The sequence below is a fragment of the Polyodon spathula genome, chromosome 53, assembly GCF_017654505.1.
Source record: "Polyodon spathula isolate WHYD16114869_AA chromosome 53, ASM1765450v1, whole genome shotgun sequence".
In the NCBI taxonomy this organism is placed as follows: Eukaryota; Metazoa; Chordata; class Actinopteri; order Acipenseriformes; family Polyodontidae; genus Polyodon; species Polyodon spathula.
This window is the reverse complement of record NC_054586.1, coordinates 1,349,091-1,368,597: the sequence shown is the minus strand read 5'-3', so window position 1 is coordinate 1,368,597 and position 19,507 is coordinate 1,349,091. Positions and strand designations below refer to the sequence as shown.

Below are 19,507 nucleotides of genomic sequence, written 5' to 3'. Positions count from 1 at the left end.
AAAGAAATATCGCAAGATGAGGTGCCGGCCTGCACAGTCAAACTTTCATTGACTTCAGGCAACCAGAATTCCAAATCCTGCAGGATTCCAGAATAGACTGTTGAGGGAATCACACCATTCATTTCAGTAGGGATTCGGTCAGAACCTAAAAATGACGCCGCGATACACAGAATGCCAGGTTGTAGAGGGGCTGAGTTAGACGGGTATTGTATAGAGGAGTAACGCTGAGGGGCATACTGCATTTGTGGCACATCTTGCTTTTCAAAGAGATGATTATTCAGTGCTATCAAGATACGTAGTGAGTAAGGGGTCTGAGAGGTACAACAGTCAATGAAAGCCTCACCCTAATCTCAGTTTTGTGGCTGCCTATTCTGTTTACCTTTTTAAGGAGACAAGTCTTCACACAGAATGGTGGGGGGATGGAATAGGTTACCGAGTCATGTTGATGCTGAATGACTTGAATCCTGTAAGTTTTGAGATCAATCTGAAGTGCCTGCCTGGACCACATGCTACCTTAAGGGCTGTTCACACCGGACGCGGCACGGCAAAAGGAATTGTCAATGAAGGCGATCCCGCAAAGCGGCACCGCAGAGAAGCGCGCAGGAGATCAAATATTTTCAACTTTCGCGCGCCGTGACGTAAACTACCAGCAACCAGTCAGGGGAAAGTAGGAGGCACCTTTGTGAGGAAAAAAAAAAAACAATGAGGAAAAGCTGGTGGTTCTGATTTCTGATTCTCCAGAGCTGTATAACACCACAGCAAGCAGATCTGAAATCTGCCTTCATCAAACCGGAGCTCCTGGATCTGATATACGCCGCACCTTTCTCTTTCCTTGCCGACGTCATGGACTCAAAGCGATCTTACATTTTTTTTTCCTTTTTCTGGTAGAGCAGGGCGATACATGCATGCATGCATATATACATAGACATATATAAAAATAAAATACATTTAAAAAAGCCTTATATAAATATACTTTCTTTTGTTTTTATTACACATTCAAAAAGTAATTTTTTATGCCTTTATTTAAAGGCATAAAAAATGTAATGAATTGAAAGTACAAAATACAAGTTTATTAAAAAATAAACATTTATTTATAAAATTTCTGTAATAAAAAAGGTGTCTGAATAACAACTTTTAAAAAGCAGAAAACACGAAATGTGCATCAAATCAAACTGTCCAAATATGTAAATTTGCAAAGACCTACTAAATCACAACTGCTTTTTTGTTTGTCTTAAACAAACATCAGGTTTTTGACAGACCTTCATAGACCTGGCCCATTCCATTCCAACTGGATTTAGTAATACCAAACACTCTATACATGGTGTTGATATTAACAACAGCAACAGCTTACAAGTGGTTCTCAAATTGGGGGGGTCAGGGGTCACCTGCCCCCTTCCCCCAAAACTATTCGAACAGCCCCATGGTGCCCAGTGAATAGCACAGTGCATTGCAGTGGTTTTACTGCATGTAGAGCAGCACAGTGCATTACAGTGGGTTACTAAAGGTATGTGTTGCTTTTTTAAACGGTCAGGGGGACATGCCAGAACAGCGTCACTTGAAACTAGAAGACGACGCAAAATTATTAACTACAGTAGAAGAGCTTTCTTTAGAGTAACAGTATATAAAGGAAGAACAAAATGGTAAAAGATTGGCCTTTGACATTTGAGAGTTATATTAGCAAAACATGAATTTAAACCATCTGCAAGAGGTCAAAATGTGTGTGTTTTCAGATAGGAGTTTTTAAAAAAAAAAAAAAAAAAAAAAAAAAAAATTAAAAAAACGTGTAATATATTTCATATATTACACACACAAGAACATTAACATACAAAATAATGAAATATTTAAAGAAATAACAAAACAACACAAAAGCAAGCCAGCTGCCTCAGTAACTCTGCTCAGACAGGTCACACCACTCTCTGTTAAACCAGTCATTCTCAGCTCCAAGCCTTCGTGAACACGACACTCCAGATATCATTTCAACTTTCACTGACAGTTGCTGGAACTGGAATGGAGAAATTCCAGGTTTTCTTGCAAGTTTACAACAGCCTGCAATGGCAGTCTCTACATGTGTATGAAAAAATCTACATGAAGGAATAGCTATTAATGGATACGACTAAACAAAACCATAGCAAGAGACACACAAAGCACACATTGAACCTTATAAAAATAACAAGGCGATGGCCGAGGAACATGGCAGGTCTGGACTGGCTTGTGATGAAGGACTCCTATTCCTTTGTCTTAGCAAGATCATGGCTCTGGAGAGGACATGAGGCTCAAAGAGAAGATACAAAGTTTTTAAATCCTCCATAACTACTGAACACTAAATAGTTCCAGATTTAGAAACACTAAAAGAAAGTAAAATTCAATGACGAACGTTTCAAACTAGAAGTTTTCACAAGGTCTTCAGATGTTTAAAGAAACTGAAAGAGACTTCTACTCAGAATGTTTCTCATTGAATTCACCCCCCCCCCCCCAGTATTTCTAAGATTTTCAATCCCCCACGTGGGGCTGTAAGAAATGACATGTCTCCAATTCAAACATAAAACAGAAAACTGACTAACAGTTGCTAATTGATCATCGCTGCTTTCATCTCAACATGGAACGCGATGCAAATTTAAAAATGCAACTGTGATCATACTAAAAAACAATGGAGAGAAAAAGTATCATTTCCAAACAAGAAATAAGAGCTGAATAAGAGTAGGTAACCACTGGACAGTGAAACAGTATTGGGCTGTAAAGCTTCTGCATGCATTTGGAAGAGCATGAAGTAAGGAAGGTAGCCGTTTAGGCATGTTTACATTGTGTTTAATACAACATGCTTGTCGGTGGCCATAAAAAACTTAAGGCAGAATGTTCATTTGAAATACTATAATGAATATTAGGCAGAATTACAGTGCATTGGTCTCCAGGCACATACAGAACAACTTGAACGGCTCTGTCAAAATGGTGTGGGGGAAAATAACTGGACTATCCTTTAGTGGAGTCTTGCCCCCAGATATGCCAAGTTCATATTTTCACCAAGAGAAGAAAAAAAAAGTCTTAAGAAAACTAGGCTGAACTGTTGGATATTTTGGCCAATTGAAACTTAGTGGTTGTAGCAAAAAGTCAATTTTCTAAATCATACCTTCTATTCACTAAAATGGTCTCAAATTAGCAGTTTTTAAATAAACACGTGTTTTAGCAAAGATGGACTTTTTAAACCATGAGATCAGCTACTGAACCAGACCTTGTCCTCCAGGAACTCTGCTTTATTTCTTTGGTCATTTCACCCCAGTAGTGTCTTCATAGTCAACGCTTCTTACTAGCTGTAAAGACCGCCAGTCACTGGATGAGGATGCTGGTTACTTACACACACACTATCACTCTCACACACACACACACACACACACAAAGGCAGCCCTGACAGGGTGGTGATAATTTCATTCTCCAGGGTAAATGCTCCAGGAAGTTCAACTTGAAAAGCACGGCTTGCAAACTCTTTAACCAAGCAGGTCTGTTTTTAAATAAAGATACATGTTTGCTGCAATGTGTTTTTCAGAAGTGCACATCAGGAGATGTATATTGGAAATGGGTGTGCATGGTGGAGAACAGGTATGGAACCAGTTCTCTTAGCAACAATCACTTTATCCTTTCAACACAAAAGCTCTTGTTTCAGTTATCTTCGTGTGTTCACATTCACAAGTAATCACTAAAAAACTGTTCAGACTGCTTGTCAACAATTTGTACCACCCCCTGCTGAAGCAGATAATCTCACAGCAGTGTTCGCTCTTTTACCTTTTAAAATAACTCAAAGCACAAATGTCAGCACCAGTTGAGAGGACAGGAGGTTAAGAAGTTTAAATCAGGATCTCCATCTTAACTCAGACTGTCAAAGTAGCTTTCAGCACACAGAATCTGAAAGCAACAGTTGAGTTTACCCTGGAGAGAGACACCCCCCCCCTCTTGTGGATTAAGGTTATTTTGACCCAGGCGGAGGTGTGGAGTTCAGTCTTGGTGTTTTTCACACAGAGTTGTGATTTCCCTGCAGGGGAATCATCTCTTCTTCCTCCTGGTTTTCAAAGAGCTCCTGCTCGAAGTAGGATCCCCCCAGTCCGTACTCCTGCTCGTGAATCGACACCTCGCTGGGGATCAGGTGAGATCCGCCCTCCACGAACTCAGCAAACCTGCGCCAGCACAACAGCATTAGAGCAATACAAAGCAAACAATACAAGCTCTGAAGGGTAAGAACGAGGAGGCCATTCACATCATCACTGCTCATCTGGTTCAGGAATGACGGGCTGAATGGCCTCCTCTCCGTCGTAGATCTATAGATGCCACAATCGTGCCTTTATTAAATGAGAGGCATGCTGCTTCTGATATCGGCATAGTGGAAAAACAAAAAACAAGCCATGGTGTTCAGTGCCAAGTAATTCAATTGGGAAATGGAAAAGGATTTTAATTCAGTGCCCCTCTAGCGATAGAGAAACATACAAGGAAGTATAGTTTACTATAAACAGCCAGGGTAAACGCACCATAATGAGCGAATAAGTGACCCGAGCTAAAACTTCCCAGACTGTTCAAAAGGAGCTTCTCTGTGTATCCTGCGTGCTCTGCACTGTACACACAGTACCTGCACCGGGATTACAACCAGGCAACAGTATTCTCTTGAAGTTTAGTTTTTGTCCTATTAATCCTTTTCAGAAATGGTGCTGTATCTAACATAGCGAGGCACATCTCCAACAATAGCTGCTGCTGCTATTCAGCCATTTTTGTGTTATCAATTGTGAATAAATATAATATTTGTTTCCCAACCTATCCTGTTTCTTTTCAGCTGCAATCTTGTAACAAAGTAACTTTTACAAACGGAGTTGAGCACTCAAAGCTTAGCCCTATGCTGCCCTTGAAGACCAATCCCCTTATTCAAGTGAAGGACTGGGGCGCATTTCATCTTCAATAGTACAATCACCATTCATATGGCTTGAGTCAATTGCTGCTGTTAACACTGCATTAGTCCGATAGATTACTATTATGGAAAAAACTATTAGATTCATGTCATATATGTATAAAATAATATGAAAGAAAAGGTTTTTAAACATACACAAAAAGTTTAAAAGATTAAAAAAAATCTTATTTTCGGGATGTTTTGGGCAAAAGCCCTTCAGCTATTTAAAAAGTTTCTTTCCTAGAAATGATATTTTACATCTCCCAATACTGTACATACAATGAAAGCTTGTCTACCCTTACATGATATGGAATGAGAAACCAATACATTTTGACTTTCTTTGGGTTTAAACTTTTTGGTTATAAATCACCCTTAAAAAAAAAACCTATCTTGCAAACCACGAGTACTCTTGTTGCCTCTCTTACCGGTGGAACAGTGGTGTTCAGGATTTCTAGTTTGCAGCGTTGCTGGCAATAGGACTAATGATACAATGGACTGCAATCCCTGGGTCACAAAAACACTGGCGTGAGTTCAAACTTATCCAGAAAACCTTGTATTTGTTTTTCAGATGAGTTTATATCTGCAGCTGATATTTAAATTTCTGAGAAGTATTTGAGGTTGTGAAAGCATGGGTCACACACATGGGTCTAAAACAGCACAACACAAGGATTGCACTGGCAGAATGAAAATGCACATTATTCACAGCAATCTCTTCATTTCATATTCGGTTAATACAAACAGTGCAGCTACAGTGTTTTCTCCACCTTCACTTCTAAATGCACACTAGACACACTTACCTTTTGGGCGAGCCTATCCTAGAGATAGCTCTCCAGGCACTGAAGTCAGGGCTGTTGCAGTACTCTCTGAGTTCCTCCAGGGCACGCTGTGTCTCCACCTCTCCCTGCTTCCGATACTCCTCTTCAGTTAGCAGTCGAGGGGGCTCGGGCTTGGCTGTCCAGCGCCGCAGCTTACTAAACCACAATACAATATCACGCTGTGTTTCACAACCCGCACTCAAATCAGGTCCAGAGAGACCATTACAATAGCAAGTCTAAAAATACATCTACAGCTGCTTTAATTATCCAAACAGCCCCGTGCTACCTGTCGAGCGCTGTGCTCTTTGCCCTGTTTTCATGAAAAGCACTCCACTCAGCCCTTAATCTCTGGTATTGACAGCACTGTCTTACAATACAGCAAGTTTTTGGTTTATTTTTATTGTGAAAGGCACTATATAGATAAAACAAAAATATGATTCTGCAAAGTTTTCCTAATGGTACATTAACCCAATGAACAAGTAAGCGGACTTGTGGAGCGCTTCCTTTTGTATCCAGTGTGCATGAGGTTGCAGTGTAGTTCAGAAGGAAAAGTACTCTTACATACAAAAGCAAGCAAGTTGTTCTAAAAGTTCAAAGAGGAAAAAAGTTGTAATCTTAAGAATGGGGTATACAAAATATTGAAAGCTAATTTACTGACTAGGAATTCTACATATTGTGGCTGATGCCACACAATCTCATAATTTGAAGCCCTATCCTGATCAGTGTGAAGGCTGCCCATGCACTGTGCTATCCTGAGCAGTGTGAAGCATACCCATGCACTGTGCTATCCTGAGCAGTGTGAAGCAAACCCACGCACTGTGCTATCCTGAGCAGTGTGAAGCATACCTACGCACTGTGCTATCCTGAGCAGTGTGAAGCATACCTACGCACTGTGCTATCCTGAGCAGTGTGAAGCATACCCATGCACTGTGCTATCCTGAGCAGTGTGAAGCATACCCATGCACTGTGCTATCCTGAGCAGTGTGAAGCATACCCATGCACTGTGCTATCCTGAGCAGTGTGAAGCATACCCATGCACTGTGCTATCCTGAGCAGTGTGAAGCATACCCATGCACTGTGCTATCCTGAGCAGTGTGAAGCATACCCATGCACTGTGCTATCCTGAGCAGTGTGAAGCATACCCATGCACTGTGCTATCCTGAGCAGTGTGAAGCATACCCATGCACTGTGCTATCCTGAGCAGTGTGAAGCATACCCATGCACTGTGCTATCCTGAGCAGTGTGAAGCATACCCATGCACTGTGCTATCCTGAGCAGTGTGAAGCATACCCATGCACTGTGCTATCCTGAGCAGTGTGAAGCATACCCATGCACTGTGCTATCCTGAGCAGTGTGAAGCATACCCATGCACTGTGCTATCCTGAGCAGTGTGAAGCATACCCATGCACTGTGCTATCCTGAGCAGTGTGAAGCATACCCATGCACTGTGCTATCCTGAGCAGCGTGAAGCATACCCATGCACTGTGCTATCCTGAGCAGTGTGAAGCATACCCGTGCACTGCGATGCCCAGTCGGACAGGGTACTCCAGATTCTTGGCGCACACTGCAGCGATGATGAGCGCCACTGCCACCTGCTGGACCTGGATCCCTGCGTAGAGCAGGAGGAGACCAAGCAACTGCAGCACCCAGTTCAGCAGGTTAATACTGCGCTCCTCCACCAGGGGGCCGTGCCTGTAGCACACAGCGAAGCTCAGGAAGCCCACCAGCATCACATAGCCTACAAAGCAACACAAACACGCCAGAGTTAAAAAGCATCTCATTGCCCTCTTTCATACCACGCTTAAATAAGGTCCCGACTTTTTTTTTTTGTACAATTCTCAAATACTAAGAAACTTTGATTATCAGAACACCTCTGCTATCCTGTCTTGTGTGTTATCATCAGGGCTGCTAAGAATCCAATTGCTGCAGAATAACACGGAAGAACACTGAATTTTTATGCTGTCTGAGAATTTTTAGTTTTACACTTGATAACCAAATCAATACACTTATCAATATAATCAACACTGGCAATTCTGCTTTAAAGTTAGTAAACATACTTGTTGATTAAAAGTGCTTCTCGTGCATAGAGGTGAAGGCTGAACGAGGCACACGGTCACAGTCATACTGAAGGGAAGCTGCAGTTTACTTCACTATCCAGTGCTTCTTCACTACTCAACAAGCTGCTTCCACTCATCCAGGTGACAGAGCAACTCGAGATAAACTAATAGGAACACTTTCTGGTTATTATTCCTACACAGGCGTATTGTAATGTTTACAGTAAAATAGTGCATTTGTTTATTATTGATTGATGACACACTGGTGAGCTTGCAACTTCCTTCAAATCTGAAAGTGTGCCAATAAATAAGTACTGACTCAATTTTAGCCTTTTATTTTAATTGTGGAATAACGCAGATTTATTTATTTTTAAAAAAATCAGAGAATTTATTTTTTCTGATTGCGGAAAACTAGCTTTTTCCCAGAAAATTCACCACAGTCCTCATCGCAGAGAAGTACTATATACTACACAACAAAAGATTAAATGGTTCGATTATATTGGGGGTCTTAATTTTGACATTTTTTAATTGATTAAATATACGATCGATCAATCACACCTGTTTGCTGGCAACATGAAATGTTATTTAAAAGACCATTAATACAATGTATCAACAATGTCATTTACTGAAAATGATTCATGCCAGCTAATGGTTCATATACATACATTACTTGTAATTTGACAGGTTTTAAAATATTTGTGGCTAAGATAATGATTAACTTGTAGTACTGTGGTGAAAGGAACGCTCTGATGATGTTGCAAGCTGCTGTCTTTTGGCTGAAAGCAGAGAGTTTCACATGGCATTCACAATTGTAAAACGTGGATTTATTGGAATTAGACATCACTTTTTATACATTTAGTTTAACATTTACTCGAATATCACTTCGATCATTTACTACTGTAACTTCCCTGCAACTATAAAAAACATTCATAAAACAAAGACTCTCAATGAATTATCGTTTTGTAACTTCATTACATTGTGTTGGAGAACTTTTTTTTTTTTTTTTATATACAAGAGAATTTGGAATTCCTGAATCAATCAGGCCAGTTATTTAATGCATCTCACATACTTCACTACAGCATTAAATAGCAACTGCAGTAGCACAAGTACATTTGTATTATTATAGCAAAATATTACTTTTACCATGCTGCAGTAAATCAAGTGCTTTGCTACATGTCAATCACACAGTGCTTTATATAGCACATGATCTTCACTGCACTTGAGCGGATGAAGGACTGTGTTCAGAAAAGTTTGTTTTTCTTATCAATTATGTTAGGTCACCATTCGCCAGGTTAATATATTTCTTCTGTGGGCCCTGGGCAACAAATCTGACCCTCCCCAGAGACACATTCTATATAAAAAACAGCCCTGGAGCGCTCTTTATATCCCACGATCCCTTGTGTGCCGGAAGTAAAGCCAGAGTTGAGAATCTTGGGAATATAGAACATCTTTAGAAGCACCCTCCGCCATTTAAGATTCTGTTAATTGATTGGGAAAGTCATTAAAATCAATGGTCTTCAGTTGTAATGTGATTATTCATTTCTAATAGACTAACACTGCTTGAATGATGAAGTTTAAAAACTGAAACACTGAAGCACACTTGGATTTTAAGGAATCGGTTCCTACACCACAGATGCCACAGGGATGGTCACACAATACTTCAAAATTAGAAAGCGGTGAACCACAACTAAAAGAACGTTCATTCCCACAAAGGTTTTGACGCCCGCGGTATTCCACGTTTTGCAGCGTGTCTGCAATGCCTTCAAGGCTCAGTGCAATCAGAAGCTGACCTGTGACGTACTGCCAGTGCTGCTTGATGAGGTGCTGCAGGTTCCTGAACACCAGCTGGATGAGATACAGAGAGAAGGACCAGCCTCCCACCAGCAGCACATAGAAGGGACTTTTCTGCAGGGAAACCAAGAACAAAACCTGTCACATGACATGACGCAACAATCCTGTCCAATGCAGAGAAAGGGCCGTGCAAGGATTGCAAGTAAAAGCAAACTGACAATATCTTCTGTTACTGTTTCCTTCCTTAGATTTACGAAACACTGCTTTAAAATGCGTCTTCTGATTCAGTTTGCACTATAGCCTCATAAGTACATATTGAATATGGAACCATCCGGGTTGTTTCAGCCAATCAGAGAACAGATATCCATTCATGTATTACTCAACAGCTCCAGACCCACCACGTAAATACCCTGAACCGTGCAGTCGGGCGAAAGTTTGAGAAACTCTTTGAAGATCCAGCTATCGAACCCACTCTCCCTCCTCCGACGCCATTTTCTAGCAAGACGATATAAAAAGTGCTTTTACACGCAAGGTGCGAGTTGCACTGTTGAAGAGTTTTCTGGTTTCCATGTTCTGCATTTTTAAATTAGACAATTGATACGAATTCAGTTCAAACATGGCGGATCTTTCTACCAAGTGCCACAGCTACCTCCATCAACCAGAGTCTGCCAGCACTGTCTGAAATGCACAGCCCTCGCAGGGCTCCCAGCTGCACTGTCCGAAGCGCACAGCCCCCGCAGGGCTCCCAGCTGCACTGTCCGAAGCGCACAGCCCCCGCAGGGCTCCCAGCTGCACTGTCCGAAGCGCACAGCCCCCGCAGGGCTCCCAGCTGCACTGTCCGAAGCGCACAGCCCCCGCAGGGCTCCCAGCTGCACTGTCCGAAGCGCACAGCCCCCGCAGGGCTCCCAGCTGCACTGTCCGACGCGCACAGCCCCCGCAGGGCTCCCAGCTGCACTGTCCGAAGCGCACAGCCCCCGCAGGGCTCCCAGCTGCACTGTCCGAAGCGCACAGCCCCCGCAGGGCTCCCAGCTGCACTGTCCGACGCGCACAGCCCCCGCAGGGCTCCCAGCTGCACTGTCCGACGCGCACAGCCCCCGCAGGGCTCCCAGCTGCACTGTCCGACGCGCACAGCCCCCGCAGGGCTCCCAGCTGCACTGTCCGACGCGCACAGCCCCCGCAGGGCTCCCAGCTGCACTGTCCGACGCGCACAGCCCCCGCAGGGCTCCCAGCTGCACTGTCCGACGCGCACAGCCCCCGCAGGGCTCCCAGCTGCACTGTCCGACGCGCACAGCCCCCGCAGGGCTCCCAGCTGCACTGTCCGACGCGCACAGCCCCCGCAGGGCTCCCAGCTGCACTGTCCGACGCGCACAGCCCCCGCAGGGCTCCCAGCTGCACTGTCCGACGCGCACAGCCCCCGCAGGGCTCCCAGCTGCACTGTCTGAAGCGCACAGCCCCCGCAGGGCTCCCAGCTGCACTGTGAGTCGCGCACAGCCCCCGCAGGGCTCCCAGCTGTACTGTCTGATGCACACAGCCCCTGCAGGGCTCCCAGCTGCACTGTCTGAAGCACAGATGAAAGGGTGGGCCTATAACAGGACACAAGCCAGGTCAAGGGGTAGCAAATGAATGAAATACAACTATCATACAGCTGCGAGAACAAAGTAAAGTTCTGCACTATCAACATTGTTTTATTCTGTTCAGAAACACCTTTGTCCTGCAATAGCTGCTTAATAGTGGACACTGTACTCACCTTGGGGAGGAGCCTGGCTACAATGAAAACCAGGACGATGAGTGATGCAATCATTCCTGTACTGATACCAGCAGAGTAGAAGAAAGCTGGACTTCTGCACCAACAAAGAAACAAACACAAATAAACAAATACATAGGAGATAAATAAGGCTACGTACAAATACCAGAATATTAAAATCAGAAGAGCTGTCTATTAACACGTTTCATAAACTAAATATGATACTATATTAAAGTCATCTAGACTTTAGGTTAAACCAAAGCATGTATAAAGGAATCTGTTTTCTATGCAAATCCAAGACAATTACTATAGTCTCCACCTCCTAAGAGAACACCCTTGTGGGGAAACTGATTTTTCCCATTGGACATGCGCCGCCTAAAACCTAGCGATTCATTCACAGCTGATACAGTACTGTTTTGTTACCTAATAACTCAAATAGTTTATTCAGTCTTTTCAAATGCGACGTGTCATTGCGAGCGAGACGCACCGATTGGTTTATTAAATCTTTCCAGAACTGCTGTCACATCATTGCCTTGTTTTGTATTCCGATTTCCACGAGTGCACCTCATCCAAAAAAAATGGCGTGTAAACAAACGGCAAAACGCATCGCTGTTTCTCTTGCTACACATTCCACCTTCCCGAGAGCTCAGTGTTTATTCCGTTCCACCTTCCCGAGAGCTCAGTGTTTATTCCGTTCCACCTTCCCGAGAGCTCAGTGTTTATTCCGTTCCACCTTCCCGAGAGCTCAGTGTTTATTCCGTTCCACCTTCCCGGGAGCTCAGTGTTTATTCCGTTCCACCTTCCCCGAGAGCTCAGTGTTTATTCCGTTCCACCTTCCCGGGAGCTCAGTGTTTATTCCGTTCCACCTTCCCGGGAGCTCAGTGTTTATTCCGTTCCACCTTCCCGGGAGCTCAGTGTTTATTCCGTTCCACCTTCCCCGAGAGCTCAGTGTTTATTCCGTTCCACCTTCCCGAGAGCTCAGTGTTTATTCCGTTCCACCTTCCCCGAGAGCTCAGTGTTTATTCCGTTCCACCTTCCCCGAGAGCTCAGTGTTTATTCCGTTCCACCTTCCCCGCTCAGTGTTTATTCCGTTCCACCTTCCCCGAGAGCTCAGTGTTTATTCCGTTCCACCTTCCCCGAGAGCTCAGTGTTTATTCCGTTCCACCTTCCCCGAGAGCTCAGTGTTTATTCCGTTCCACCTTCCCCAAGAGCTCAGTGTTTATTCCGTTCCACCTTCCCCGAGAGCTCAGTGTTTATTCCGTTCCACCTTCCCCAAGAGCTCAGTGTTTATTCCGTTCCACCTTCCCCGAGAGCTCAGTGTTTATTCCGTTCCACCTTCCCCGAGAGCTCAGTGTTTATTCCATTCCACCTTCCCGAGAGCTCAGTGTTTATTCCGTTCCACCTTCCCCGAGAGCTCAGTGTTTATTCCATTCCACCTTCCCGAGAGATCACTGTTTATTCCATTCCACCTTCCCTGAGAGCTCAGTGTTTATTCCATTCCACCTTCCCCGAGAGCTCAGTGTTTATTCCGTTCCACCTTCCCGAGAGCTCAGTGTTTATTCCATTCCACCTTCCCGAGAGATCACTGTTTATTCCATTCCACCTTCCCTGAGAGCTCAGTGTTTATTCCATTCCACCTTCCCTGAGAGCTCAGTGTTTATTCCATTCCACCTTCCCCGAGAGCTCACTGTTTGCCGTCTAGAAGGGGTTAACATTAGTTCACATTTACTATAGCATTAAGGTAGAAATGTGCGTTAGATACATAATGAAAGGGGATTGAAATTAGATGCGTCGGAGTAGAGCACTGGGAAAACCTCATGTCTAATCAACACAAAGCACCACACTGAGCTGCATAGCACTTCAAACACTCTGCAAACCTACAGGTAGCTCACACAAGCATATTAAGAATAAAAACATGTTGTTGTCAATACAACTGCTTTAGATTTACAAAAACACACCGTCATTTGAAACAAAACTCTTAATTTAACTTTGCACACTTTTTTCCCCTATATGGTCTACTTTTCCGATTAGAGATGAAAAAATATATTTTTTTTAAATGTCAAGATTGCATCAGTGAGGCAATTTACACTCCAAAAGCCATTACTCATTTGGCAGGAAGTGGAGTCTGGTCAGGTGCATTGTGGATCTGTTAACAGGAGCTTACACAGCAGTGCTGGCACACAAGCATGTGTCGTAATGAACCGGAGTGCCACCGAGTCAGGGTGTGATTGCAACACAATGAACCAGACTGTCACCGAGTCAGGGTGTGATTGCAACACAATGAACCAGACTGTCACCGAGTCAGGGTGTGCAACACAATGAACCAGACTGTCACTGAGTCAGGGTGTGATTGCAACACAATGAACCAGACTGTCACCGAGTCAGGGTGTGATTGCAACACAATGAACCAGACTGTCACCGAGTCAGGGTGTGATTGCAACACAATGAACCAGACTGTCACCGAGTCAGGGTGTGATTGCAACACAATGAACCAGACTGTCACCGAGTCAGGGTGTGATTGCAACACAATGAACCAGACTGTCACCGAGTCAGGGTGTGATTGCAACACAATGAACCAGACTGTCACCGAGTCAGGGTGTGATTGCAACACAATGAACCAGACTGTCACCGAGTCAGGGTGTGATTGCAACACAATGAACCAGACTGAACCAGACTGTCACCGAGTCAGGGTGTGATTGCAACACAATGAACCAGACTGTCACCGAGTCAGGGTGTGATTGCAACACAATGAACCAGACTGTCACCGAGTCAGGGTGTGATTGCAACACAATGAACCAGACTGTCACCGAGTCAGGGTGTGATTGCAACACAATGAACCAGACTGTCACCGAGTCAGGGTGTGATTGCAACACAATGAACCAGACTGTCACCGAGTCAGGGTGTGATTGCAACACAATGAACCAGACTGTCACCGAGTCAGGGTGTGATTGCAACACAATGAACCAGAGTGTCACCAACACAATGAAACGGTGTGCCAGAAAAGCGATACGGACTTGCCAGCTGCTTATTGGTTTATAGCGAATGGACTTTATAAATGTTTATTGGTAGTAAACTAAACTGGGGTGTACACATGTAAAGGTGTCAGCCTTACACGTAAAGTTCTTGAGTATTTAAGGATCATATAGCTATTGTAGCAAACAGTCATTGTTGTAAGCAAAGATATGGAACAGTCCATCAATAATCCAAACCAAAATGATTACCTGCTGAGTGTGTCTGCACAGAAAAACAGCAACAAGCCAGCCAGGAACACCAGGAACAGGTAAGGATCAAACCCTGGAGAGGAACACAGTTCATTAACACTACTCTTGTAAAAGAGGTCGTCCATCTAGGAAATGCAGTGATGGGAACGTGACTCCCTCTACAGACGCATCACAGGTTTACTATGTACCATTGCAAATAAATGAAGCCAAACCACTCACAAGTTTGTGTGGTAAGGAGCCTCGTTGTTTAAATGGGTCTGATGAACATTCCAGTATAAGAATTCATTTAAACATGCACGTGCTTTCGGGAAGAGGTCTCGTCGTTTTACTGCCCCTCCTAATGTGCCAATGAAGGAGCTCTCAAATATATCCAAGCAGTAAAACAAATCCAATAAACCAAGTCAGTACCATTCACCCCCCAGTGTGCGTGTAAATTCAAAATCAGAGCTATTAATATGATGAGAAACGAGATGACGATGACCATGACATGACAGCCGTGCTGAACAGAAGAACAAGCAGTGAACTGTTCAATCACAATTAGATAAGCGCATCTCCAGAAACATGCAAAGACTGAGATAACTGGCTGGTAAGGTTCTTACTGCGAGTGACCGCGATGGTGTAGCCGGAGGTTTTGTCAGAGGGCTCCACTTTGAAGCAGGTCTTGCTGCTGAAGAGGTTCACGCCGATGGTCGTCTCATTGGATCTTTCTTTGATGAAATAGTGAAACAGGTTCCAGAAGTTAAACTGCTCCAGCTCCTTCAACTTCTCTTCATCCTCCACCACCGTCACCTTAAACTTCTGAGAGCTACGCACTTCGATCTAATTCACAAGAAAGCATCATGTAAACACCCTGGCATTTCCAATCGCTTCAGCTGTTCTGGGTTAGAGGAACACTTCACAAGCAGCATGGCTACACCCATTCAGATCAGTAAAAACAGCGCCTGATATTTTCAGGAATATGTTTCAACAATATCACGATACAAAAAAGGATATGAATCTGGAACCAACAGTGATTTCAAATTGAATTCGCTAAATGTTTGGGATTCAAGATTAAACACATTTAAACTTTACCATATTGGGAATTTTTGTAACCTCCGAGAAGTCGTCAAGAGTAATCCTCAGTAAGTGCTGTTTCTTTAGGATGCACTGCAGTATTGTACAAGGGGCTCGCATGCAGTTCTGAGCCTGTGTGTAACTGAAGCACACTGCTCATGCTTACACAGTTTTCTAGGTGATCAGGTCAACCCTTTCTTGTTCAGTGGTTTGTGGGATAACAGTAGTGTAATGGCGGTTATTTTGTCTTTTTTTTTGGGGGGGGGGGGTACCTGGATTCTGGTCCAGGTCTCCTTCCAGCCTGGTACCAGCTTGTTGCTGTAGCAGAAGTGTCCAGGCTCCGGCTGCCTGATGATCTCTCCATCCTTGATGGGGATTATCAACAGCGAGCTACCTGCGAAGAATCAATCACACCAGAGAAGTGTTCAAACTTCAAACTTCAAACACAAACATTCCTGGGAAATTGAGAAAAATAAAAACCCTCCTTCTAATACACCTAGGGCTTAAACTTTTTGGTTTATAGTTTCTGTTTAATGTTAAATGGTAGTTACGCTGTCTCTGAATCCTAATTAAGAGAAAACTATTCAATACAAACTGGGATAAGATCCTTTTTTTTTTCTTTGCTTCAAATCAAGCAGATTTTAAATGGACTTGCTGTCAGTGCACACTCCGTACTGAAAAGAAAATCTATTAAGGAGTGAAAACACCACAAGTGTGAATAAGCAGTGTGAGCTGGTGAAAGAGGCAGGGGAAAGTTTAGTTTACACTGTTGTCTTGCTTCATTCTCCCCTTTCTCCACCTCACAGCTGGCTCGGGCTTATTTTGAGGGTGCATTTTCATTAATAAACTTTCCGCCTGCCTTGCTTTATGCTACAGGATACAAACGAGTCACAACCTGGTTTTCAATAATATCAGAGCTAGGGGTATTATGTATAGATTGACACACACACACACACATTTAATTACAATTAAATAAAATACCCACATAACCACGTTATGTATTTGTATTTAGTGTAAAGGTACTGTATTTAGATCACATTGCCAGCACACACTCGCATAAGCCTCTTGGCGCTGGGTATGAAGAGTCTCAGCACTGTCAGCTGCAGTGACGGTGTTAGAGGATAATCCTCACCCCTGTGAATTCTGTCCTAGGCTAATCCTCACCCTGTCAGGCCAATTCTCACCTCAGTACTCTTCTGAGAGGGTGAACATTAGCCCGGGTCAATTCTCACCCCAGCACTCTACATAGCATTGTATGATAACTAATCTAAGCTAAATCAACAGTAAGACATGCATTTGTGAATGTACTGTAAAAGATACAGGGGAAAAAAAGACTGATGTAAACAAAATTAGCAATGTTTACTGAACAATAATAGAACAAAAATGTATACATGTATACACTACAAACCAATAATCTTGCTTAGAGCAAGCCTGGACAACGTGTGTATCTCGGGGGTGTCTAACACAACAAGGTTTTTAATATATTATAAACATCAATGTTTTAAATAATAAAGATAATATGGAGTGAATCACTACCTTTAATTATAAGAGGACCATATAAAAAGAAGTTTGACAAGTGTGCACCTCAATTTAAAGAACGTGTATAAAATTAGGACATTTGAAAAAATATACACACACACACACATATATATATATACATACACACCCCTAAATAACGGGAAAGCACTCTGCATATTCCATGCAAAGACAGACACATCCAAGAAGACTGCAAGTTCATTGATCACGGACAAGTGCAAAAAAAAGTTTGTCCAAATAGGGTGTGTTGTAGCCCGGGCTAATTCTCACGGGTTAGCTGTAGCCCGGGCTAATTCTCACGGGTTAGTTGTAGCCCGGGCTAATTCTCACGGGTTAGCTGTAGCCCGGGCTAATTCTCACGGGTTAGTTGTAGCCCGGGCTAATTCTCACGGGTTAGTTGTAGTCAAACTCAGAGGTTTCTGGCAGTATAAAACGTACCACAACGTAATACCTGCAGAGTAAAGTATCGCTGCACCGCAGTTCGCTGGAGCCGGTTAGTTAGTTAGTTAGTTAGTTAGTTAGTTAGTTAGTGGGTCGCTAATGGCAACGAGACCATTTCTATTTTACTGAAACGTTAAACGCTACATATAAACAAAAAAACATACCTGAAGTGGTTGAAAAAAGGCAGCTAATCGTAAAACAAACCCAAACCAGTCCTGCCGCTGTTCTGAAGCTTGTCTCTCCCGCCATGACAGTCTGTTCTACACAGAAACGTCATTCCCTCGCAGGCAACCAAACTACACGCCTTTAACCAATCAAAATCGAGAATCTGCATTCGAAAGCACTTCAGAAACACAGATTAACCGGTCAGCCAACCACGGAACGAAAATCAAGAAAGAAGGCGGGGCTGGGCGGGTGGTTTAACCAATTAATGAGCGAAAGCGTCAACCAAACGTATCGTTCTAAAGGGGAAGAATGATAAACATATTTACTTTCGAGAAACATGGTAACGTATCATATATTATTATTATTATTATTATTATTATTATTATTATTATTATTATTATTATTATTATTATTATTTTATTTATTTTTTTATAAAATCCTGTTAACAAACCTGAAAACCGTGTTATGCCCACAGGGGGCGCAACAGTACCTCATTTGTGCTGCAGAATACATATTAAATGCTATATCGTGCATTAGGTACCGTCTGACACAACTGGCTGAGCATTGTTGTGTATAGCTGGCATTTGTGAAAATAAACTAAGCATATAAGAAGAATTGCCAGCAAGAAAGCCCAACTAAAGACTAAATGAATTCGTTTTGTGTTGTCCCTGTACTTTTGACATGATTCACAATACTAAAAGGTATTGATAGTGTCGACCCAGGGGACTTTCGACCTGGAAAAATAAACAATTGGGGTCACAAATGGAGATTAGACAAAGGGGCATTCGGAACAGAAAATAGGAGGCACTTTTTTACACAGAGAATTGTGAGGGTCTGGAATCAACTCCCCAGTAATGTTGTTGAAGCTGACAGCCTGGGATCCTTCAAGAAGCTGCTTGATGAGATTCTGGGATCAATAAGCTACTGACAACCAAACGAGCAAGATGGGCCGAATGGCCTCCTCTCGTTTGTAAACTTTCATATGTTCTTATATAGTCTCAGATCTTGTAAAGCGCTTTGTGATGGTGGTCCACTATGAAAGGCGCTATAAAAAAATTAAGATTGTATTATATCAGTCCCCCCTCTCTCTCTTTCTGTCTATCTCTCTCTTTCTGTCTGTCTCTCGTTTGTATTTGTATTATTGACAGGTCTTGTTAAGGTGCTTGCTGTGAGTTCAGGAGCTGCTCTTCAGTTCTAGTTGCCTGTATATACATGTGGAATGTAGGCTGGATCAGCTGAAGTGTGGTTCTAGAATCTCAGCAGCATCCAGTGCACAGCAAAGCTACAGGAAACTGAAGCAGCAGATCACCAGATGTCACCAGCATTACACACACAGAGTCTCTGATCCAGCCTGTATTACCCTGTATTACACACACAGTATCCAGTATCTCTGATCCAGCCTGTATTACACACACTGTCTCTGATCCAGCCTGTATTACACACACACTATCTCTGATCCAGCCTGTATTACACACACACACACTATCTTTGATCCAGCCTGTATTACACACACACTGTCTCTGATCCAGCCTGTATTACACACACACACTATCTCTGATCCAGCCTGTATTACACACACTATCTCTGATCCAGCCTGTATTACACACACACTATCTCTGATCCAGCCTGTATTACACACACACACACACACTATCTTTGATCCAGCCTGTATTACACACACACTATCTCTGATCCAGCCTGTATTACACACACACACTATCTCTGATCCAGCCTGTATTACACACACTATCTGTGATCCAGCCTGT

At 43.2% G+C, this 19,507-nt stretch overlaps 1 protein-coding gene and 1 long non-coding RNA gene across 3 annotated transcripts in view; one reads left to right on the top strand and one right to left on the bottom strand.

The window, feature by feature from the left end:
- Positions 1 to 1,796: 1,796 nt before the first annotated feature.
- On the bottom strand, positions 1,797 to 17,828 carry nemp1 (nuclear envelope integral membrane protein 1). The gene is made up of 9 exons (XM_041239285.1): positions 17,741 to 17,828; positions 15,872 to 15,993; positions 15,146 to 15,365; positions 14,547 to 14,619; positions 11,329 to 11,422; positions 9,581 to 9,695; positions 7,249 to 7,474; positions 5,719 to 5,892; positions 1,797 to 4,163 (listed from the first exon to the last, which is right to left on the bottom strand). The coding sequence occupies exons 1-9, from the start codon at positions 17,823 to 17,825 to the stop codon at positions 4,001 to 4,003; spliced, it is 1,272 nt and encodes a 423-aa protein (XP_041095219.1). The 5' UTR covers positions 17,826 to 17,828; the 3' UTR covers positions 1,797 to 4,000.
- A 189-nt stretch (positions 17,829 to 18,017) lies between these two features.
- LOC121307154 overlaps positions 18,018 to 19,507 on the top strand; it is a 7,364-nt gene continuing 5,874 nt past the window's right edge. For both annotated transcript variants that reach the window (XR_005948276.1, XR_005948275.1), the window contains exon 1: positions 18,018 to 18,081. This is a non-coding gene — a long non-coding RNA (uncharacterized LOC121307154). The remainder of the gene's footprint in view (positions 18,082 to 19,507) is intronic.

What these genes read in the sequence shown, in the direction of transcription:
- nemp1 (XM_041239285.1), bottom strand. Translation starts at nt 17,825, where the DNA reads ATGGCGGGAGAGACAAGCTTCAGAACAGCGGCAGGACTGGTTTGGGTT. An exon ending in TGTGCAGACACACTCAGCAG is followed by an intron (nt 11,423 to 14,546) that starts GTAATCATTTTG and finishes TTGTTGGTGCAG; the next exon opens with AAGTCCAGCTTTCTTCTACT. An exon ending in TAGCCAGGCTCCTCCCCAAG is followed by an intron (nt 9,696 to 11,328) that starts GTGAGTACAGTG and finishes GTTTCCCTGCAG; the next exon opens with AAAAGTCCCTTCTATGTGCT.